This window comes from Podarcis pityusensis, assembly GCF_964106645.2.
Source record: "Podarcis pityusensis genome assembly, chromosome: 9".
Taxonomy (NCBI): domain Eukaryota; kingdom Metazoa; phylum Chordata; class Lepidosauria; order Squamata; family Lacertidae; genus Podarcis; species Podarcis pityusensis.
Window position 1 is genome coordinate 65,903,122 of NC_138034.1, and position 25,144 is coordinate 65,928,265.

The 25,144-nt window shown below is 45.5% G+C and overlaps 1 protein-coding gene across 1 annotated transcript in view; it reads left to right on the top strand.

Annotated features, from left to right (window-relative positions):
- Positions 1-25,144, top strand: part of ANTXR2 (ANTXR cell adhesion molecule 2) — a 164,626-nt gene that overhangs the window by 43,102 nt on the left and 96,380 nt on the right. The window contains exons 8-10 of the mRNA XM_081020939.1: positions 14,907-14,964; positions 17,914-18,003; positions 21,411-21,480. Coding sequence (XP_080877065.1) covers positions 14,907-14,964; positions 17,914-18,003; positions 21,411-21,480 — 218 coding nt within the window. The remainder of the gene's footprint in view (positions 1-14,906; positions 14,965-17,913; positions 18,004-21,410; positions 21,481-25,144) is intronic.

Sequence of the window (25,144 nt, forward strand, 5' to 3'; positions counted from 1 at the left end):
GTAAGCTCCTCGGAACGGGGACCTCTCCGAAGCAATAACGAAAGAAGTTGCTGTGGTTCAAATGTGCATTGCAGCAACCTCCGAGAAACTAGCCAGGCAGATTGGAGGGCAGAGAGAGAGAGAGAGAGAGAGAGAGAGAGAGAGAGGAAGAAAGGAAGAAAGGAAGAAAGAAAGAAAGAGAGGGAGGGAGGGAGAAATAGCTCTCTTTTTAAAATTCTGGCTTCACCAGCAGAAATTCTAGCACCCACCCAGCAGGCGAAAACAACTGCTGAGAGAGAGAGCGCACCAGCCAGCTGGCAAACCCACTAGTGTGATGTTTCTGCTGTTCCTTGTGGTTTGTTTTTTCGTGTGGGCCTTGAGTGACTCCTGGATTGCTTCCTTGTTAAGTGAATAATTGGGTGGGACTTTGTCTTCCTCTCGCCCTCTCTTTTGTTCCACTTCATTAGTGTGCTATATTGACGTAACCTCAGGAAGCAGCTCTGATGGCCTTGGCCCCCTCTGAGGCTACAGATGTTTTGGAGGAGGTCAAAGAAGACCCTGAGGATTATCCTGATCTCAGCTGCTTTCATTTATCGGCCATATTTGCAATCCATTTTCTCCTCGGTGCTGCTGATGCCCCATTGGAGACTTTGAACGGTGCCCCATTGCCATTATTTGGGGGGGGGGGAGGACAAGACTTTAGAACCATCTTATCCCCAAATGGCAACTACACGTTCCATTTTGATGATAACCTTGGTTTAAGGAGGCATTTTGTGTCTAGCTTGTACAGTGGTACCTCCGGTTAAGAACTTAATTCGCTCCAGAGGTCCGTTCTTAACTTGAAACTGTTCTTAACCTGAAGACCACTTTAGCTAATGGGGCCTCCCGCTGTCGCCGCGCCGCCACTGCGCGATTCTGTTCTCATCCTGAAGCAAAGTTCTTAACCCAAGGTAATATTTCTGGGTTAGCGGAGTCTGTAACCTGAAGCATCTGTAACCTGAAGCATCTGTAACCCGAGGTACCACTGTATATATCTGAGTTTCTAACACTGTTTTGGGAGCCCTGGGGTTTGCAAAAGTACCAAAACCAAAGCCTTAGTGGAAGCCCCATCATTCCTGTCCTATCCCCCCACAAACAGCCCAGTGAGAACTGATTCTGCTCAGCATCTGCAGAAAATTGATTGTCAGATAGAAAAGAAAAATGTAAGTGGAAAGGGATGGGATGAGCTAACCTGGAAATACTGTTAGGAGATGCTGCAACATTTTGTTGCATGCTCACCTTGTTTTAAACTGTTCTTTCTCTGAGAACCTCAGAGCAGCTTATATGCTCTCAGGAGGGCTCCCATCCAAACAACTTCCAGGGTCAATCCTGCTTAGCTTCATAGAAGTAGAACGGCGTCCCTGATGCATTTGCTCCTGTCACGACCCGCTCTGACCTTCTGAGAAACCTCAAGGCTGTTTCTGTCAATATATAAAGAAAAATGAATGATATAAAGTCTGAATCATCCTCATCGGCTGTTTCTTGTACTGGTTTCTATCCCATTAATACCCAATGGAATTTTGCATAATGGTGTTCATAGTAACAAAGGGGGGGGGGAGGAATAATATACTGCATGAGTATATTATTGGCCTCACACTCCCTTGAAGACATTGCCAGTCTTTGAGTCATAGTGTGGAGCGAGAAAACCGTTAATGCAATTTGTGTGTGTGGTTTTGTTTTGCTCTTTTATTGACTCAGGGTTCTGCAAGGTAAATTTTGCAGCCAGTGTGCACAAATTTGGCAAGCATCGCGAGAGCAGGCCGAACGCTGGGCTTGCTAAGATTTACATTAAGTAAGTCTAGTGCGTGGACCGCTGTGCTAGAATATAATGGCAAACCGCTTTAATTTTGTTTTAACAACTAACGGCATATACATTTGATTTCCATAAATAAAAATAAAGAAACTGTTTGTTTTTAGAAAACTTGTACATTTGCTATCCTGTGCAGTGTCATGCTTTGGCAGGATTTAAGCAGCCTAGCTGTCAGGAAGGTTATAGTTAGAGAAAGAGAGAGAACAATACTTTTTCTGGCACTGTGGGAATACTGGATGAAATAATGTCTTTAACTGTAACTCCTTTTAGATGCATCTAACTGTAATTGTTTTTAGAATGCTTTGGCTTTTATAAAATTAAATTAATTACTGACACACTTTCAACCCTGGGCTCCTTCAGAAGGAAAGGGTGGGATGTAAATTTAGTTAATTAATCATCATCATCATCATCCACAGCAAAGAGCAGTGAATGGTGTACATTTAGGAAATGTAAGTGAAATCTTCCTATTGCTTTTAAAGCTGTGACATTCTGTGTATTCCACATGCGCGCTGGATATTGATAGAGAGCTTTTAATCTGGGAATAACTCCATCGCTGCCCTTTCTTTTTACACAAGTAAGCAATTGCCTCGTTGCGTTCATGGTTTTCCTTGGATCGAAATGATCTGTAATCTGACCCTTGAACTTGTTTTTTCTTCCTTTCTGGGGGCGGGGGAGGAGAGATCCAGCTGTTCTGAAGGCCTGCCCAGAATCCTGAACTCTGTTTGCCATTTCACGGGAGGAACAGATGCCAGGAGAGTTATGATTTATGGTAGCAGCGGCTGCCAAAATCCTTTGAACTGTGTGCTAGGGCTAAGCGAAATCAAAGGATGCTGTGAAACGAATTGACGCTTAGCATATTTTGCTAATTGCCAATGTATAGAGTGTGTTGATCAAAATATAAATTTAAAAATCCATCCTGGATATGTTCATTTATACCTGGGTCTCCCATGCTTGGGTATGAGCTTTCCGGGTTACAGACGCTTCAGGTTACAGACTCCGCTAACCCAGAAATAGTACCTCGGGCTAAGAACTTTGCTTCAGGATGAGAACAGAAATCACGGCGCGGTGGCAGCGCGGTGGCAGCATGAGGCCCCACTAGTTGAAGTGGTACCTCAGGTTAAGAACAGTTTCAGGTTAAGAACGGACCTCCGGAACGAATTAAGTTCTTAACCCGAGGTACCACTGTACAGTGGAGCCTTGGTTCTCAAACTTAATGTGTTTCGGAAGTCCGTTCAACTCCAGAAACGTTCGAAAACTAAGGCGCGGCTTCCGATTGGCGCCGGTGCCCCAGAAATAATAGACGACAGCCGCATTGGACGTTCGACTTCTGAAAAAACATTCGGAAACTGGAGCACTTACTTCCCAGTTTCTAGCGTTCAGGAGCCGATTTGTTTGTCAGCTAAGCCATTCGAGAACCAAGGTTCCACTGTATATGTGAGTTTCTAACCCCAGTAGTTTTGAACTGGACCATCTCCTCACCTTTGGAAGAGGGGGCTCATTCTGCATATTCCTGTATTGCTGGGGGTTGGACTCCTCAGGGTCCTTTTTCAGCTCTACAATTCTGTGATTCCCCAGTGTCAGAAGAGATGCCATATTAGGATCACAGAGTATTGGAAGCAGCCTCATACAGAGTCAGATCATAGGTCCGTTTACACTCACTGGCAGAAGCTCTCTAGAATTTCTGGCAGGGGTCATTGAGTCTGAGGCCTTCTGCATGCAAGGCAGATGTTCTCCAACTGATCTACAGCCCTTTCCAATTGCTCACCCCCAGCACCTATCCTGTCCTCCATTTCTACCCCTTCCTATAGTCATGGGAACAGGGGCTTCCTTCTCCTGATGGTCAGAGGAGTGGGCTTCACACCAACCTGAGGCCTCCTAAGGGACAATCTTGGGGAGAACATACAAAAAATATCTACATGGTGCCTAGGGAACAACTTGCACCTTAATATCAGCAAGACAAAGGAGATGGTGTTGGACTTTCGGAGGAAGAGAGGAGAACTAGCCACACTGTACATCAGGGAGGGCTGTGTGGAGAGTCTCTTCCTTTAAATTCCTAGGAGTTTATCTCAGTGAAGACCTTACTTGGAAAATCAATACAACCCAGGTGGTTAAGAAAGCCCAACAGAGACTCCATCTCCTCAGAGTATTGCAGAAGAACGATGTCAATCAACATCTGATGATCTCCTTCTACCGGTCAACAACAGAAAGTGTCCTTTCATACTGCATCACGGTGTGGTACTCTGGTTTGACATCAACTGATAGGAAGTGCCTACAGAGGGTGGTGAATACAGCACAAGATATTATGGGCTGTCCCATGAATCCACTGGATGAAATAGCGGAAGAACGTTGCCCCAGGAGAGTGAGGAAAATTGTCAGGGATGATTCACACCCTGGCCGGCACTTCCTTGATATTCTGCCCTCAGGCAGAAGATATAGAAGTGTGATTAGTTGCACCAACAGGGTAAAGAACAGCTTCTATCCATGGGCTGTTAGGCTGCTGAATGAAAAGATAACAACAGGGCAACTGACTTTCGGGTTTGGTGGGTGTGCATCAGTAAACGAGGGGAATTAAGACTAAGAGAGCTGAGTGGGGGGTGCTCGTGTAATCTCACTGTATTCAAGTTGTATAAGTGACAAGAAAGTATTTCAATTTCAATTCAATTCAATTTGAAGAGGTGCTCTCTGGCTAACTGGAACTAACAATGCAAATCCTGTTGTCATGTAAAAATGACAGACAAAAGGATGTGGTTTCGATCTTTGGTGGTTGGGAGAAGAACTGTACTTAAAAATTGCAAGAACGGATATGTTTGAGTGAGATAAAACCTTGTCAAACAAATCTGGTTGCCATAGTTGCTAGGCCTTCTTCTAGATGTGCTAAGCTATAATTGGCTTGTGAACTTCGCTTGCTGTCCAAGGTCCCTGAAGTAACCCAACAGTTTTCTGAGTGCAGCCTGCTATAAGTTTTGCAAAGCTGGAGGGGAAAAATGGGTCTTAAGGCCATAATGAAATGTTATAAATCAGAGGTTGAGTGGGGAATTTGAACTCTGATCTTCAAGGTTTGCATCCAGGATTCAAGTCCTCCATGCTAGTTCTTGATTTCAAAGCTCCATTCAGTTTTGTCCTTTAGCTTTTTTAAAAAATAAAAAAAGGCTTTTCTTGGGTATCATTTATCGTTGGCAGTCCAGAAACTCTTGGAAAAGGGTGGTGGTGGTCAGCTCTCTGCAAAGACAAAGCAGATCCTATATTTGATGCAAAACACAGGAAATAAAAAAAGATGACATCAGTTATTTTGCTCTCTCTACGTTGTTCTGTCAAGGAAGTTAACAACCGTGCTTAGATTCACAATACGATGTAAGAGGATGTTGCTGTCCGGTGATGGCCTCATCCAGCAATTGTTTTATTATGGCTTCTGTTACCTTAATTTATTTTAACATTGCTTGTGCATTTTTGTTGCTGTCTGGCAAGTGTTGGGGATGAAATTTTATTGGGCATACAATAAATATAACGTCTGTTGTTCTGAAACACACTTTCCACTCTAACTCAGATAGGCAAAGGAGGTTCATATTGCTTACTCTGCCCCTTTCTTCCAACTACCCCCCCTACAGAATATCCTGCCCCCCTGTGGCTCCCTATCTTCCCCGCAACTCGTTTTCCAACCCCTGCCCCACATGATTCCTACTTGCATAGGGCCTGTGTGAGATTTTTGTCCTCAGTCAGCCTGCCACAATCCTTTCTCACAGAAGAAGCATTGCGTTGACATTTTGTTGCTGAGAGTTTTGTTCCCTGAGCTGTTGAGATGTTTGTGGACATTCCATAGAACTACAGCCTGTTTTAGATGCAGGAGGATATAGTTAGCCATTCTAATAAGTAGAATGTTATTTTGAGCTGCATCCACTGGGTTTTAAAAACGCATGGAGCTCAATTCCATCCCTTCCTCCTTGATCCCGATAGAAGCACAACTAAAATATACTCAGAGTCGAGTGTGGATTTCATGCTCTTTATTCAGCTCATAGTAGTGAGGAATGGAAGTTCCCCCGAAATGTCTGCTTTATATACATTATTTACACAATGGGCCCCACGTGATTGGCTAATTCTGGGATTCTTCTGTAGGCCAATCAGGTTGCGGATTCACTTCCACCTGGAGTTGGATTGGGTGGCTCCAGCGGACCAATCAGACTGCTGCATTTTGGATCCTATTCAACTCAGTACATAACAACAACTTTATTTTGATGGGATCATGTTATCTCTTGGACATTGTCCTTTACTGGATAGTGAAAAGGGGCTGAGAATAGCCTATACTCAGACTAAGACCATTGTGAGTACATTAAAACAAAACAAAACAAAACAAAACAGGAAACCTCAGCAACTTGATATATTTTGCACTGTTGCATGTGTCTGTTAAGCGTTTGCATAGGAAATTGAAAAGCAGAAACCTAGAGAGATGGTGTAATTTTGATATGTACCCAGCTTCCTATTGCCGCAACAGGAATTACTGGCAAGCAGAGTGAAGTAAAAGTTTAAAGTGCTTATATTCTGTAACTTTGCCCGTGGGAACTCTGTGTCTGATTCTGGTTTGCTGTCATCTGTACGTTAAAATTATTTTAATCAGCAAGAATGAGTAATTGACAGGGTAGTCTGTAGTGTGTCTGGGAAACAACTCTTGAGTAAGACTTCCTTTGAAAATAAGGAGCAAGTGTTTTTTGGAAGGAATTTGCTCTATTCCAGAGCAAGTGACCATGCGCTCACTTGACCTTTGAACTCACGATGCCTTCCCACAGGTTGTGTTCATAAGTTGTAGCCAATTGGATGAGGGTAAAGGTATATTCAAAGAGACCAATGAGATGTGGCCTGGACCTGCTTCCGACCAATCATTGGTAATCAAGCCTGCTCCTATCTGCATAGTCCTGCCCCTTTATCTGCATATGCAAATGGAGCCCTATGAAAACCAGTGCTTACACAGCAAGAAAGCACACCCACTTACTCTTCTTCTGAAAAGCATTTCTTGAAATATCTTGCTTTTCTGGGATTGCGGCATTCTCTCTAGACTGGGCTGGGATATGGCGAAATTGTCAAAGCATCACCAGTTGCCATGTCACTTGACAGCACCAACAAATCCTGAAACAAACAGGTCTTTGGGGCAAGATGAAGAGCATGCAGTTTGGAGTTTGACCGTGAGGCGTATGAGCAGAAAGAACAAGAGAGGTTCTTGTGTACTGCAGATTTTTGAGGGGATATTTCCTGAGTCTTTTCTGGGCACCGAAGGTGGTACTGATGGCCATGGGCACCACGTTGATATTGGCAACCCCTGCTTTTACAAAACAGTTTTGCCTGTGTAATTTCTACACCCTCCCAGTCTCATGGCAGTCTAATTTAAACCAACTCCCTTTCACAGGGGGATTATCTGGTTGCTTTTTATCGGTCTTCAAGCATTTAGTGAATACCATCTTATTTTGATGGGCCTTCAGTATTGGTTACACCCGGCCCCCATTTGGTAGTGTTTTAAACAACTCTTTTACTGTTGAGGCTGCTGGTTTTGCTCATGTTTTTTTTCTGTTTCTGTTTCTGTTTGGGATTGATATATGTTTCTTTTCCATTCTGTTTTTCATCCCCCGCCCACAACCCGGTTCTTGATCTTTGCTGTTTTCATTGCCAGTGATAACGAGAAGGAAAATACCTGTATCAGTTCCAGGTTGCTGTAGATTGGGAGCTTGAGCTATAGGTGTGTTGTGGAAGTGACTGGGGGGGGGGTGTCTTTGGATCTTGGGGATCCAAGGCTGCCCCCTACTCTCAGCAACATCCCTTGGGGATGTTGTTGTTGTTTAGTTGTTTAGTCGTGTCCGACTCTTTGTGACCCCATGGACCAGAGCACGCCAGGCACTCCTGTCTTCCACTGCCTCCTGCAGTTTGGTCAAACTCATAGTGGTAGCTTCGAGAACACTGTCCAACCATCTCGTCCTCTGTTGTCCCCTTCTCCTTGTGCCCTCAATCTTTCCCAACATCAGGGTCTTTTCAAGGGAGTCTTCTCTTCTCATGAGGTGGCCAAAGTATTGGAGCTTCAGCTTCAGGATCTGTCCTTCCAGTGAGCACTCAGGGCTGATTTCCTTCAGAATGGATATTGTCAGGGAACTGCCATCAGAAGGAAGGGAAGTGAAAGGGCTCACACAGGTTGGGAGAGACTCAGCAGCTGAAGAGGGAACCAGTAGGGGGAGAGGAGCTGAGCTGAGGGAAAGGGAGCTGGAGGGATGGCTCAGAGACACTTCCAGCGAAAACAGTGGGGAGGTTTCAGGACCTCCTGTAGGGACACCCACTCCTCGCCGGAAACTGTCACGCAGAGAGTCCAGAAGACGTGTTTCCGTTAAGGAGCTTTTATGTTGGAAGCGATTCCGAAAGCAACCACTGTCGGAATCTGCCAGCGACTGACGGAGCCATGTTTAAGGGGCTCCGTTACAGACAGAGGTTTGCAAACTTGACCAAACTCTGAGGGACTAGGATTTTACACACAAGCAGCTCATCGTCCCATCACAGCATTCCGACAGTCTTCGTGAGCAGCTTGTGCAGGAGAAGGCATCATGAGCAACCCAGCCGGAACCGGAGAAGCAGGAGCTGGAGCGGGTCCAAGCCTGGAAGAAAGGTACCGGGTGTTGGAGGTCCAGCTAGCGCTGCAGACGGCGAGGCTTGAGGAGAGGAGGGCTCAGGATGCAGACAAAAAGGGGAAAGACACCCAGCTCGTCAGAAAGGTACCAGGATTGGTGCAGAAGTTTGGGGGGGAGCCCAAAGACTATCATGGCTTTCGGACAGAGATGCAATATGCCCTCAATCTGCAGTTTGATGAATTCCCTGACGAGGAATCACGAGTGGCTTTCGTGATTGGGCATCTTGAAAAGGGGGCGAGAGACTGGGTTAGACCCCTGATGGCAGCGAATAGTGACGTCCTAAAGGACACGATGAAGTTCTTTCGCGCCATGGATCTGATGTTTTCCAGCGATATTGAACAGGGAGTGGTCCGCAGACAGTTAATGGCTTGCAAACAGGGGAGCCGATCTGTCCGTGAGTACTGGACTGAGTTCACCATGTTGATCCATAAATTGGGGTGGGATCTATCGGCGGAACCCATTCAAATGCTCTTTGAAGAAGGGCTTTCTTCGGCTGTGAAAGACGAACTTTCCCGGGCGCCCAGGGCGGAGTCTATGGACCAGCTGACCAAATCAGCGCTGACCATAGGAGCGCGCCAGGAGGCGAGAGCATTGGAGAGGCGGGAAGGGAAGGGGGAACGTTGGAAGGAGTTCCGCATTCCAGACATTCCAGAGCCAACTTTCCCGCCGGCAGAGCCGATGGAAATCGGAACAGCGCGCGCGCGCGCAGTTTCAAAGCCCAGTGAGGGGGGAAAGAAGGAGGGAAAAGGCGCCCGGAAATGCTATCTCTGCCAACAGCCAGGTCACTTTGCCAGAGTCTGCCCCCAGAGGAAGGAATGGCAAGGGATGGTAGGAGCTGTGGAGGGAAGAGAGGAAGAAATACCGAAGCAAGTAAAAGCCAACGCCTGGCTGCCACCGTCGGGGCACAGCAGCCAGGCCAAAGAGCAGTGAAAGTGCCCACGCCAGAACCTCCTAAACCCGCCCTAGTGATAGAAGTGGCGCTAGAGCTGCCAAACGGACACCCTCTAAAGATAAAGGCGCTGTTGGACTCAGGCAGCTCCTGCAATTTCATGAGCAAAGAGTTTGCAGCTGAACACCAGATACAGACGATCCCTTTAAGCAACCCCCTGCAGGTGACCACGATCGATGGCAGGGAGCTGTTGGGAGGAGAAGTCAGCTTGCAGACCGTCCCAATGATAATGAAGGTGGCAAGGCACACCGAACTGATAGCGTTTAATGTGGCCACCTTGGGAGGAGCTCCCATTATATTGGGGATGAGCTGGCTAGCGTTACATGATCCGCTGGTGGGCTGGCATCAGAGAGTGGTTTCTTTTGGTTCAGCACATTGCTTAGAACACTGCAAAGAGGGAAAGGGTTTGGCAGGGGCCCAAGCCACCCTAGCAGGGACTGAAGTAACGGAGAACGTGAAGGTACCACGACAATACGCAGATCTCCGCGACGTCTTCAGCGAAAGGGAAGCTGACCAACTACCCCCGCATAGACCCTTTGACTGTCAAATCAATTTACTCCCTGGGGCACAGCTCCCTGTAGGCAAGCTGTACGCCATGTCAGACAGAGAGATGCAGGAGCTAAGAGAGTTCATTGACAAGAACCTGAAGAGAGGGTTCATCAGAGAGTCCAGGGCGGTGGGGGGCAGCCCAGTGTTTTTTGTGGATAAAAAAAACACGAACAAGCCGAGGCTTGTGTGTGACTTCAGGGCCTTAAATGCAGTGTCAGAACCAGTGGCTTTCCCTATGCCCAGGATTGACGACATTTTGACAAGGGTCAGGAAGGGAAAGATTTTTACTAAACTGGACCTAAGGGGGGCGTACAACCTGATACGAATAAGGAAGGGGGATGAATGGAAAACCACCATGTTCACCCCTTTGGGGGCATTTGAATATTTAGTTATGCCCTTCGGCCTACAAGGAGGCTCCGCGTGCTTTCAATCGTTTATGAACCACGTCCTGGGGCCTTTGCTTTACAAGAATTGTGTGGCCTTCTTAGACGACGTGTTGGTGTATTCTGAGAATGAGGAGCAGCATGTGAGAGACGTCAGAGAAGTGTTGAGCAGGCTGCAAGCCAACCAGCTGTGGGTGAAACTGGAGAAGTGTCAGTTTCATACCAAGGAGGTGGAATTCCTGGGGTATCGCCTGTCAGACAAGGGATTGGCCATGGATCCCGGCAAGGTCCAGGCGGTGCTGGAATGGAAAACACCCAAAACAAGGAAGGATGTGCAGAGGTTCCTAGGATTTGGGAACTTCTATCGTAAGTTCATCCGAAACTTTGCCCACCTGACGGCGCCCATTACGGACTGTCTCAGCAGTAAGAAGAAGTTCGTTTGGACTGAGGAGGCGGAGCGAGCATTTGAGGAACTAAAAAGGGCCTTCGCCTCGGAACAACAACTCCTGCATGTGGATTTACAAAAACCGATGAGAGTGGAAACTGACGCATCAGACAGAGCTATTGGGGCGGTGCTTCTGCAGCCAGGGAAGGAGGAGTCAGAGTGGAGACCGTGTGCCTTTTTTTCGCGAAAGCTGAACAAATCCGAGAGGAACTACACGGTGTATGACCGAGAACTACTAGCCATTCATGAGGCGTTCCGGAGATGGAGGCACCTGCTAATTGGCGCACAACATAAGGTGCAAGTGTGCACTGACCACAAGAACCTAGAGTATTGGAGGACGGCACGAGTGCTCAACCAACGGCAAGTGAGATGGGCCCAGGAGTTCTCCAAATTTAACTTTGAGATTTGTTACGTGCCAGGCCCAGAGAACATTAGGGCGGACGCTCTCTCACGCAAACCTGAATATTTGGAGGGGGAGGGAGCACCCGAAGAGAGACATGTCATTCCAGAGGACCGCTGGGTGTGTGGGGCGGCATTGGTGGGACAAAGAGAACTGGTAGAGGAAACAGAGAATGATGAATACGCCCAGAATAAGCTCAGAGGTCTTAGGGGTGAGGGAGAGGAACCAGGGGGTTTCGAGGAAAGAAATGGAGCTTTGTATTACAAAGGGGCACTGTATATCCCTGAAGGAGACTTAAGGGGGAGGGTACTCAAGCAGTTGCACGACAGCCCCACGGCGGGGCATTTTGGACAACACAAAACCATGTGGTTGGTCACCAGGGAATTTTGGTGGCCTAAGGTGAGGGAAGATGTACGGGAGTATGTAAGAGGGTGTGAGCAATGCCAGCGAGCCAAAGGGGAGAGGCGGGCACCGGCGGGGCTATTAGAACCCTTACCAACCCCAGAACGACCTTGGGAGGCAGTGTCGATAGATTTTATGACTGATCTGCCGAAGTCCAAGGGGAAAACAGCCATCATGGTGGTGGTAGACCTACTAACAAAGATGTGCCACTTTGTAGCCTGCTCGCATGCAGTCACGGCGGAAGAGACAGCGAAGTTATTTGTAGAACACATTTTTAGGTTGCACGGAGTGCCATTGAGGGTGGTCTCAGACCGAGGAAAACAATTTACTTCCAGGTTCTGGAGGAAGCTCATGAGCTTACTGCAGGTGGAGGTCAACTTTTCGACTGCCCGGCACCCTGAAACCAACGGGCAGGCGGAAAGAGCAAACGGGGTCCTCCAGCAATACCTGAGGTGTTATGTCAATGACAGAGAGAATGACTGGGTAGAAAAGTTGGCGCTGGCGGAATTTGCCTACAACAATGCCGAGAATGTGTCCACAGGGATGAGCCCCTTCTTGGCTAATTATGGGTGTCATCCCAGGGCTTTCCCAGGGGGAGAAGGGGAGAGATGGGGTGTCCCGGCAGCCGAGCATTTTGTAGAAGAAATGGAAGCAATCCATCGTCAGCTCCAACTCAACTTAGAAAGGGCGAAGGAAGAATACAAGAGGCAGGCAGACAAGAACCGAAGGGAAGGTGAAAACTTAAGGGTGGGAGATAGGGTGTGGCTGTCAACCCAAGGGTTGCCGTTCAAAGGAGGTTGTAAGAAATTAAGACCCAGGAGATTGGGTCCCTTTGAGGTCATTCAACAGGTCAACCCAGTGGCTTTCAGGCTCCGGTTACCCAACCACATGAAACTGCACCCAGTATTTCACAGGTCGTTACTGTCACCGTATGAGGGGGGACGAGAAGGGATGGCCACTCGGGGACCGGTCATAGAAGAAAGGGAATGCAGCAGCCATGTGGCAGAAATCCTCGACGCCAGATGGAAGGGGGATCAGGTGGAGTATTTGGTAGCGTGGGAAGGAGAACCGGAGTCAGAAAACACTTGGGTAATGGCAGAAGATATCAATGACGAGGTATTGATAGAAACGTTCCATCAAAGGTTCCCAAGGAAACCTCAGCCTGTGGAGAGGTTCCGGAGGGAATACTTTGGGACCACCGATGAGGAGGAGGAGTTGGAAGGATTCTCGGAATCGGAAGGGGAAGGGGAGATGGACTCTGAGGAGGAGGAGTACTTCGAGACCAGGAACCGCAACAGGTGGAGAGAAGTGTTCGGGACATCGGAAGATGAAGGAAGTTCATTCCGGGGTTTTGCCTCCTCACCGCCCGTAGAGGAGGGGGCGAGAGGGGATGAAGGGGGCCCTGGAGGGGAGGTGGATGTCAGGGAACTGCCATCGGAAGGAAGGGAAGTGAAAGGGCTCACACAGGTTGGGAGAGACTCAGCAGCTGAAGAGGGAACCAGTAGGGGGAGAGGAGCTGAGCTGAGGGAAAGGGAGCTGGAGGGATGGCTCAGAGACACTTCCAGCGAAAACAGTGGGGAGGTTTCAGGACCTCCTGTAGGGACACCCACTCCTCGCCGGAAACTGTCACGCAGAGAGTCCAGAAGACGTGTTTCCGTTAAGGAGCTTTTATGTTGGAAGCGATTCCGAAAGCAACCACTGTCGGAATCTGCCAGCGACTGACGGAGCCATGTTTAAGGGGCTCCGTTACAGACAGAGGTTTGCAAACTTGACCAAACTCTGAGGGACTAGGATTTTACACACAAGCAGCTCATCGTCCCATCACAGATATGTTTGATCTTCTTGCAGTCCATGGGACTCTCAAGAGTCTCCGCCAACACCATAATTCAAAACCTCCTTATAATACCCCTTCTGGCATTATTATAATTAACTGTGTATATTTATAATTTTGTATTATAATTAATTAAATTTGTACACTGCCCTTCACCTGAAGGTCACAGGGCAGTTTGCAACATAACAATACAAAATGAGGACATGAAATGCATAATAAAACAAAAACAAACCATTAACTGTCTCTCCCACAAACACATTTGGAAAGCCGTATTTTTTTTTTTTTAATGTATTAAAGATTTCTTGGCTTACAAAAGTATGTGCAACGTCTGTTTTTTCAAGCTACATTTTTTACAGATCAGTTTCATTTGTTGAGACATTACTGCAGGCATAGGCAAACTCCGGCCCTCCAGATGTTTGAGACTACAATTCCCATCATCCCTAGCTAACAGGACCAATGGTCAGGGATGATGGGAATTGTAGTCCCAAACATCCGGTGGGCCGGAGGTGGCCTGTGCCTGCATTAGTGTTGCATTAGGAAGAAAATGGGGAAAGAGGTGGAGGGAGGAATGGTGAGTGGGGGTGGGGGTCGGGTGGCGATGTTTCTATTTTGCTTAATGTACAGTATGTGTGGGGTTTTAATCAACCAGGCCTGGTTATAGAGAAACATTTTTGCCTAAAGATATGTAGAGAAGGCACTAGGTGAGACTCCCTTAGGAGAGCGTTCCTCAAACAGGGAGCTAACACAGAAAAGGCCTCTAGACCACTCACAAAGAAGGGCCTCAGATGATGAGATTTAAACCTATAGAGTTTCCCTCTGAGGGCCTGTGGGGTGGGTGTGCTGCGGAATCCGTCTCTGCCCCATCCTAAACTCTCTCAATGGATTTCCAGTGGGGATTAAAGGTAAAGGTAAAGGGACCCCTGACCATTAGGTCCAGTTGTGGCCGACTCTGGGGTTGCGGCGCTCATCTCGCTTTATTGGCCGAGGGAGCCGGCGTACGGCTTCCGGGTCATGTGGCCAGCATGACTAAGCTGCTTCTGGTGAACCAGAGCAGCGCATGGAAACACCGTTTACCTTCCCACTGGAGCGGTACCCATTTATCTACTTGCACTTTGACATGCTTTCGAACTGCTAGGTTGGCAGGAGCAGGGACCGAGCAACGGGATCTCACCCCGTCGCAGGGATTTGAACCACCAACCTTCTGATTGGCAAATCCTAGGCTCTGTGGTTTAACCCACAGCGCCACCCGCGTCCCCTTGCTCTGAAAGTGATGCAGTTTGGGCATTCCCTCCATTCTGCGTTGTGGAAAATGAACGAGAGGAGTCCATTCAAGGCATAGGCACGTCCAAAATCTGCCTTGACGTTTGGATCGGATGACTATAAAGCTCTTGTCTAGGCGAAGTTAGTTACAGTTGCTCCATTTTGCTTTGACAAATCTTATAATGCTCTCTCACTTTCCCAAACAGATATTGAAGCAGTCATGCCCAGATATAGATCTGCAGCCATCAAGCGTTTGCGTGGGAGGTGAGTTTGCTACGGCCGGAAAACAGCGTGCAAATATTGACAATCCTGCTGTTTCTTTCTTGGGCAAAATGTGTAACTCGGCACGCCATATGCTTGAGTAAGAAGATGCAAATTAAAGGTGCTTCCCTTCCTTCTCCAGTTTGCCAGTGACGGCATTGCAGATTTAAATTTGTCCCGGTTTCCTTCCAAAAGCACCCCTGGGGTGTGGGTGGGTGTAGACTTGTAAGGAGTTTAACTTGATGTCATCCCAAATGATTTCCCCCAGCTACTCTGTGAGATATATAAGGCCAGAATTAGGCTACAAGGTGAACCTGATGGCAGGTGTAGTCCATTAACATATGGTGCCCCCCAGATGTTAATGGACTACACCTGCCATCAGGGGTGCCATCTGACCTTCAGGATTTTGGGTGCCTGCCACCGTAAGGCAGACATGCGACATCACACACACATGCCTGTATGTAGCACATGTGACATAATAATAATAATAATAATAATAATAATAATAATAATAATTTTTTCCAATCTTCCAAGTCAATTGTATAGCCTAAGTCCCGTTCCCACTTTAGATTTTTATATCGTAATGTGTGAAATACAAATTTGGTATTATTGCTTATGGAAAGTATTTCTTTTTTCTTTTCTTTTCTTTTATTTTTTCCTTTTTCTTCTGAAGTCTTTATTTGGTAAATATGTAGATAATTGTGTTTATATTGATATGTATGAAATTTGTTTAGATTTTTCTTTTTTATTACTATTCTTGTAATATTCAGTAAAATTATATATATATATATATATATATATATATTATAATAATAATAATAACAACAATTTTTTTCTTTATATCCCGCCCTTCCTGGCCAAAGCCGGGCTCAGAGCGGTTAACATCATACAAGTAAGACAATGCATAAAAACAAGCGATCGATAAATTAAGATACACCCCACAATTAATTCAAACAAATTAAAATTAAAACGGGACAAGTGGCAATCTTCAGGTTAAAACTGAAGGCGGTTACCAACTGTTTCTACTGACATCACACACACACTATGTTCAGGCGTGTGCCTGTGACGTCCCACATCTGTGCTGTGGCTGCGGCCGTGGCTTCTCTTCCCCCTCCTCTTCACAGCCAGCAAGGCTCCCTTTTCTGTGGGAAGGGGCTCGGAATTAGAGGCAGAGAGACATTACCTCTGACTCTGAGTCTCCCCCTGTTAGGTTTCCAAGGGATTGCTCGAGAGCAAGCAGGCAAATACCTCCCTGCTTGTCTGTGAAGCCTTGCTTTTGATGCGAAATAAACTTTATCTGTCCGGAGCGCCACTCTCCCGTGGCTGGCTCATTCACTGGCAGAATCTGTGAGTGGGCGTGGCTTAAACTTTCCCCAGCAAAGTAATTTCTTGACGCCCAGTCTGCGCCTCCCCTCTCGGCGCGAAACCTTACTGCACAAGGAGGGCGTGGGTAACGGTGGATCTTTCCCCTCCCCGCTTTGCCCAGGCAAGGTGTCCTGGCACCGCCTCGCCTCCTCCGAGCCCTGAAGCTCCTCTCCACTGGAGGCATGGTTACTCTCGCCTGCCGAGGAGGAGCTGCTTTCCACGATCTTTGGGGGCACTCTGTAATCCATCCGGCTTTTCCTCTCTCCCTCCTGAACCAATGGCAGTTCCCTGACACCCCCCATCCCCGGAAATGGGTGCCACACTCGCTGGCTGCGGAGGGCAGAGCTGAACTTTTGACTCAGAGGCAGCGCCGGCTTTGCTCATTTACTTTGTGGGTGCCCCCACAATTACATTATTTTGGGTGCCCAAGCACCCATGGCCCCCTGGAGTTGGCTCCTATGCCTGGCATCAACCCCTGTCCCTTGGCTGTGTTGTTATGGACATAAAACGTGAATCCTTAGATCTGCCATCAAATGGGCAAGCTCCTAATGAAACCGTTCCTGCCAGGGGAATTAACACATTCAGTTTTAGAGATGGCAAGCTCATGTCTGTCTCTCTGGTGTCCCTGCTGATGGCAAGCTCATGTCTGTCTCTCTGGTGTCCCTGCTTTCATATATATATATATATATATATATATATATATATATACACACACATACATACATATACATACACACACACATATCGTTCCCAACAATCATATAATGTATATATATATATATATATATATATATATACATACACACACACATATCGTTCCCAACAATCATATAATGTATTTTCTTATCTTATACAATGTTTTGGACTTCCATCAACCACATCTGAAGATTTTTCATTCTTTATCACTTAATCTACATTTCATTAATTTCCTTATTACTTTTAATAATCCTTAACTAATAATTCTCTTCTTAATCTTCTCTGCAATATTTTGCATAATCCTCCTTCCAAAACTTCTTGCAATCCTACTAGCGTAATCTGTTTATTACAATTGCTTTTCAGATAGTTCAAATATTTACTCTAGTCCTCTGAGAAAATCTGGTCCCGCAGGTTTCGAATCCTTCCTGTCATCTTATCTAATTCTGCATAGTCCATTAATTTCGTCTGCCATTCTTCTTTTGTCGGTAATTCTTCTTGTTTCCATTTCTGTGCTAATAATACTCTTACTGCCATTGTTGCATATAAAAACAATTTGCTATCCTGTTTGTTAATATCCTCCAATGCCAAGTAAAAATGCTTTTTCTTTTTTTATAAATGTATATTTCAACATCTTTTTCATGTCATTATATATCATTTCCTAGAAACTTTTCACTTTCTTACATTCCCACCACATGTGATAAAAAGATCCTTCTCTTTCTTTACATTTCTAACGTTTATTACTTGTTTTATACATTTTGGCTAATTTCTCTGGTGTAATATACCATCTGTACATTATTTTCATCACATTTTCTTTCAGAGCGTTGCATGCTGTAAATTTTAATCCCTCTTTCCATAATCTTTTAACTGTCTCTCTGGTGTTCCCGCTTTCAGAGGAGTTCCAGGTCGTTCTGCGAGGCTTCATGTTGGGAAGGAATGTGAACAACGTCTTCTGCTCCTATGAGGTCTATGGCATGAAAATTGGTAAGTATCCCCGAAAAGTGCAAAACAGTGTTACACAAATTGAAACTCTTGCCTCTGCCCCCGCAGTTCTTGGGGAGCTGCTGTAAGTCAGCAGTCATGCATTTTGAAACTGGTGGGGGGAAATTTGGAACAGAGATAAAGCGGTGAAGCTCTCACTCCCCCCCCTTCACGTTTCTTTTTTCTGAATTTTCTAGCAAGTTTTTGCTCTTGCAAAGCTGGTTTTCACTTAAAGAAATATTTGAGGCTGAAGGCAAAGTGCAGCAAGATGTTTATCCTGTCTTCCTCTACCCCCAACCCCGAGTTACCTATTTTTTATTATTATTAAATAAAGCATGTCAGAGTAAATCATATGATAAACATCTCATCTAGTTTGTCTCCTAGCTATATGTGTTTTCATGTAGTGCATAGTTTTGATTTGGGTCGTATCCACACCATGCATTTAAAGTACAGTCGTACCTTGTATCCCAAACGCCTTAGGAGTTGAACGTTTTGGCTCCCAAACACCGCAAACCCGGAAGTGAGTGTTCCGGTTTGCAAATGTTCTTTGGAACCCAAACGTCCAATGGGCTTCCATGGCTTCCAATTGGCTGCTTATTATTCACTGAACTGCTTTCTCCCCATGTTTTTCTCCAATTGTGAACAGCAGACTCAAGGGTGTATGCGCATGCTCAGAAGGCTAGAGTTGTAGCTTAGTGGTAGGGCACGTGCTTTGCCTTCAGAATGTCGCGGGTTCAATCCCAGCCATTTATAACTAAAAACATCAAGCAGACGCTGACACTCAGGCAATACTGGTCTTGATGGGTAATTGGACTGATCAACTATAAGACAGTTTCCAATACCCCTAAGCTTGGCCAAACCTAAGTGGCACCTTATTCCACCCTGTTATTGCACCTCATATCCCCACGAGGGTTGTCTTATCACATTTTGCGAGATCTATGTCTAAAGGTAAAGGGACCCCTGACCATTAGGTCCAGTCGTGACCAACTCTGGGGTTGCGGCGCTCATCTCGCTTTATTGGCCGAGGGAGCCGGCATACAGCTTCCGGGTCATGTGGCCAGCATGACTAAGCCACTTCTGGTGAACCAGAGCAGCGCACGGAAAGGCCGTTTACCTTCCCTCTGGAGCGGTACCTATTTATCTACTTGCACTTTGACGTGCTTTCGAACTGCTAGGTTGGTAGGAGCAGGGACCGAGCAATGGGAGCTCACCCCGTTGCAGGGATTCAAACCGCCAACCTTCTGATCAGCAAGTCCTAGGCTCCATGGTTTAACCCACAATGCCACCCGCGATCTATGTCTAAAGCACAGTAAATTGCACATCGTTGAAGGAAGACAAAGAATTTTGCCAGGTGGGCATACTTTGGTTTGAGAGGTTAAACATTTGCTCTGTCTGCTGCAGGTTGTAGATTTGTGTGCATGTCTGTGTTTAAAATTTGACCGGGTTTTCCACGCCTTCTCATTTTTTTGGGGGGGGGGGGAATTGCCAAATGGTGTAAAGGAACCTTGCCAAAGAGAACAGAAGAAGACCAACCTTCTCTCCCTCAGTACTCTCTGATATGAGGGCATTTAAGACAAAAGCATATGGGCATATGCTAACCCACTCTGTTTGTGCTAGTATCCGATCTGGAATTAGCTGCTAGTGCAAAATGTTCTGTTCACAAGAAGAAATGTTTCATGAGCCTCTTCTAACACATTCGTAAAGTAGTAATAGTAATAATAATAAAAGAATGTTAATTTATTTGCTGCCTTTATTAGTAACTTACTACATAAAATGTCTCAAAGTGATGTAAAAAAAAATGAATAGCACAAAAAATACATTAAGAATACATCAAAAAGATTGAAAAACGTTATAGACTAAAAGTGGACATTCTGCCACACACACAAAAAGGACAAATGGTACCCAAGCCCTACTTAAAAGTTGAAAACCAAACAGGCCGGGACATTATCATAGCATAGGACTCCAAATGAGAGCCAAATACTTGAGTGAACAGGAACGTCTTTGCCTAGCACCTAGAAGTTGACAGTGATGGTGCCGGGTGCATCTTTTTGGGGAAAGCCTTCCACAATCGAGGAGCCACTGAAGATCTATTCTGCAAATGGAGGAGGCACACAAAGAAGGGTCTTAAATGCTGAATACAGGGTCTGGATAGGTTCATGCATGGAGAGGTGGTCCCTAAAGTATTGGGGTCCTAAGCCACATAAGGCATCAGCTGAAAGGTTCCATAAAGCAGGGAAATATTTGGCTGGAAAATTTTTGACCTCGTATTTAAGATGTCTGTGATATCTTGTGGGCCGGTGGGTAGAGAGCTGGATTATCAGGAGTTTGTATCTCCTTCTTCCCAGGATGGGCGGCAAAGGGAGATCAGCTGGGTGGGTCCCAACTGGATTTAAATAGCTTCTAAATGGTCCCGTGTTAGTCTGACTTGAGACATCTTCAACCAAGCCTTATGAGGATGGGTTGAGAGAGCTGGGTATGTCTGGCCTGGACAATAGAAGATGGAGAGGTGACAGAATAGCCATCTTCAAATATCTGAAGGGCTTCTACATGGAAGACGGAGCAAGTTTGTTTTCTGCTGCTCTGGAGGGTAGGACCCAAATGAATGGATTCAAATTACAGTGGTACCTCGGGTTAAGAACTTAATTCGTTCTGGAGGTCTGTTCTTAACCTGAAACTGTTCTTAACCTGAGGTACCACTTTAGCTAATGGGGCCTCCTGCTGCCGCCACGCCGCCACCACTCAATTTCTGTTCTCATCCTGAAGCAAAGTTCTTAACCTGAGGTACTATTACTGGGTTAGCGGAGTCTGTAACCTGAAGCGTCTGTAACCTGAAGCATCTGTAACCCAAGGTACCACTGTACATGGAAGGTGATTTCAATTAATCATTAGGAAGAACTTTCTGACAGTAAGAGCTGTTGGACAGTGGAAGGGAGGTGATGGGTTCACTTTGGAGGTTTTTAAGCAGAGGTTGGAAGGTCATCTGCCATGATTCTTTAGCAGTGATTCCTGCATTGCAGGGGTTGTGTGAATACAGTGGTACCTTGGGTTACATACGCTTCAGGTTACAGACTCCACTAACCCAGAAATAGTACCTCGGGTTAAGAACTTTGCTTCAGGATGAGAACAGAAATCGTGTGGCGGCAGCATGGTGGCAGCAGGAGGCCCATTAGCTAAAGTTGTGCTTCAGGTTAAAAACAGTTTCAGGTTAAGAACGGACCTCCAGAACTAATTAAGTACGTAACCAGAGGTACCACTGTATTTGATTCCATGATTCTTGAACAGATATCGCTGCATACTACTTCTAAGTTTAGCTTAGAGCAGGGGAACCTGTGGATCTTTGATTATTGTTGGACCTCAGCTTTTTATCCTGTGAAATTAAGGTTATGTGATGCTTTGTTTTCTCCTCACAGATGAAAAGCCCATAGAGGTGGGAACTGACTATATCCTCTGCCCAGCACCTATTCTCAACGAAACTGGCCAGTAAGTAGTTCACACTTGTGTGCCATGATTAATTCATTTAATAGAGAGAAGCTCTGGAGAGCCCAAAGCATCCATATGCCAAGGAGGTTGCTCATGGTGTCTCTGTATGAGTGACGGTTGTGGCCATGCCTCTCTCCTATCAGGTTCCACTGAGGGCAGGCAATTTTTCTTGAATTTTCTGAAACAAATGCAATTGGATCATTCAGTCACTCCCAGTTTGCTGGTGGTGGGGTGTGTGTGTTAGTGTTAGAGTGACTCTGCATGATTCACTGTTCATTCAGGAAACGTAGATTATAGGAATATGGAAAGGGCATCTCTGAGGATGAGTAATGCATCCTCTAAATTCTCTAAAGTTTGGGAGACATAGACTTGGCTGTATCTTTGATCTGTGTTTTAGAAAAGAACGGTGTTTTAGAAAACCTGGTTCCCCCCTCCCTCTTTCACTGATCCCTTCCTGTGTGCTAATGCACTAGGGAGATTCACCAGATCTGAAATGAGTTTTAGGTAGCTTGCGACCAAACAGATTTGGAGAAGACTGTAAAAATGAACCCACAGCCAGTTCATTTAGCTCTGAAAAGGTCTGGCTTGTCAAAAGCTGTGTGCATGCTAGCTCCCTTTTAAAAATAAAATAGGGCATGTAATATGCTTTCTTCCGGACGATCTTTGGTCTCATGGTTAAACGGCTTACATTACCACTGACACTTACAAGCTATTATTAAAACTGCGCGTCAAGATGTGTAGCAGCACTCAACATGCGATGATAAAACAAGGCACCAATTTAACATCCGCAGCAGAATCTTCAGAGCATTATGGCTGAAACATTGTCCAGGTCTTATTCTAAGTGTCACTGGCCTTGCCTGAAGATCCTGTATGTAGCCTTTAAAGCTAATTCTTCCTTCCATGTTCAGATATGCCTTGGGCTTCTGAAATCACATTTGCTTAGGTTAAATTGCTTACATATTTAGGGAAGCTTTTCCTCAGTGCTACCCAAGCTAGTCAGGAAGCAGAACATAAATAGCAATGGGAGCATGCAACCAGGAACTTGCTTTGTAGCAGGAGAAGAACTTCACTGCCATCTGTCCACTGGAGGCGCAAAGTAAAGAGTCCATTAAGATGGTCTATGCAGCATGTAACTATGGGTTTGCCTCTTAGCTTTTTCTTTTTCTGAAGATATTCTGCAAGGCAGCAGAGCAGTCCTCTACTCCACTGTTTTTCTATGTGGATTATCCCTTTGGAAAGAAAAGAACTACAGTGGTACCTTGGTTCTCAAACTTAATCCGTTCCAGAAGTCTGTTCCAAAACCAAAGCATTCCAAAACCAAGGCACGCTTTCCCATAGAAAGTAATGCAAAACGGATTAATCCATTCCAGACTTTTAAAAACAACCCCATAAACAGCAATTTAAGATGAATTTTACTATCTAACAAGACCATTGATCCATAAAATGAAAGCAATAATCAATGTACTGTACTATAAAAGAAATAAGACAGTATTGCAGATGATAAAAATTAAAATTATTATTTTTTTCTTACCTGCACTGATGATAGCCATTGTTTGGATGGGGGGCTTTTATCCATTTCCACAGTCACACAATCAATCAATCAGTCAATCAATCAGTAGCTGAACTGGGTTCCACACAGTCCCAGGTTCAAATCGTGCCATCTCCAGGTGAGGCTAGGAAAGAACCCTGCCCAAAATCTTGGAGAGACGCTGTCAGTCATTGTAGCTGGTACTTAGTCAGGTGGACTCAGTATAACTGCATAGGCAAGAATAAGGCCCCAAAATATAAAAGTGCTCTATATTGTATTCAAAGAATAAATGTACAAATGAATGAACAATGCAAATAGGAAAATAAGCACAGTATTACATATAAAAGAAGATGGAAAACTGCTTGCAATCTATTTTGAATCAGTCTTTTTAATCATGCCCAAATAATTTAGAGTTTTGGGGAAGAATTTTAACAACAAACTTCATTGCTCACCAATAGAAAATACTTTGCTCAATCAGCCGCTTTGTTGACGATGGTTCTCCATTGTAAACATAACTTAATGTTCTCTATCCTGGACTTTTTCCATGTACACAAATACTTTACTATCTGAAGATGCAAATGGGATATTTCACTCAAATTACAGTCTCCAACATTCCCCAGGGCTGAAACAGAATAAACATTACTTCCATGAAACATAATTTGTATTAGTTGTGAACATCCTTCTTTTAGGTGACTAATTGTTAGCAATCAGAAACTGGGACATTTATTGTTTATTCCACTGACACAGTGCAAGGGAGTGTCCTGTGTGTCTGTGTTTGGATGGTATTTTTTCATTCTGCATGTGAAGGAACAAAGGTTTGAATGCTTCCCCACATAAGCTTTCCTCCTCACATTCAAAACTAGCATGTCAGAGAGCTGCGTGGAGGGTGGTTTAGTGTGGTAAACTCCTCTTTATGTTTAGTTGCATGGGAGGAGCGTTCGAGCATCGCTCCATCTTCCCAATTGCCATCTGAAAGCGATTCAGCAGCCCAGCAACAGATGCGTCACGTGGGGCTCCGAGATGATCACCACAGCACAACCTGCCAAATGAACGTTAAATGTGCTGGATTTTTTTTACTGCCGTGTGTCTTTTAAACCTTGGTGCAAATTATCAGAACATGTTGTATTTTTATTGTTCTGGGATGTGACTGTCGGGCGGTAAAGTGTTTCTGCAGTCAGCAAAGCACCAAATTGCAGTGGCAATGCAGGCAAAGTACTTGGTAGCCAGGAGAGGTTCTTTTTGGGGCCGTCTTTATAAAACACTGCCTCTAGACTAGCCTGTTATGGTCAGGTGTAGATGTTACATAATGGTGTTGACTTGCTATTTTTCATCCTGGTATGTGTGCGATGGACTTCAAAAGTTTTGCTGTTTTAAAGCAATCTGAAGGAGTTTGGCCTAGGCAGCATGCGGCGAGTTAGTAAGCCGACAGCTCTGAAAGCAAATGTACATATTTGAACTTCTGACTTTCCATTGGCAGAGCTTGTGCTGTTGTTGGAGAGCTCCCAGTTATTCCCCTTGAGGGGAGCGAACTTTGATTGCTAACTTAGCAGCAAGCAATCTGCAAAATGCTACGCTCCCACCTCCCCACCCGAAAAACACACACAACACAATCCCCACGGGAAGCAGTGTAGATTAAGTTGCATTACCCTCCTGCCAGTTTTTACAACCTCCAGGAATTCCCTAAATATACGGAGGAGGCAGATAGGCACATCTACTCCTATTAAATTCAAGGCAGGCCGACAAGGAAAGAGGCCAAACAACCTAAAATAAATTGGTATGGCTGGCAGGACCGTGGCTTAGCTTGGACTCCAGCCCCAATCTCGTATTTCTGTTGACAACACCGTGTGATCCAGATTGATAAAATGTCATCCAGGGCTTTGCACCCTCTAGCAAAGGAATGCAGCCTGCTGTGCCATCAACAAATCCCATGGGGTTGGATTTTGGTGTCCCAAATTTGAGGCAAGCAGGACAGTAAATTGGGAAGCCTGACCGTGCACATTTTGAGTTAGAATGAACATTCTGCAACCTGTATAAAATGAGATAAACACTTAATTTCTTTTATTTTTCATGATCTGCTTTATTCTGGTTGTGCTGGTTATACTGGAGGGAACTGTGGAGGACACAGAAATGCTCTGC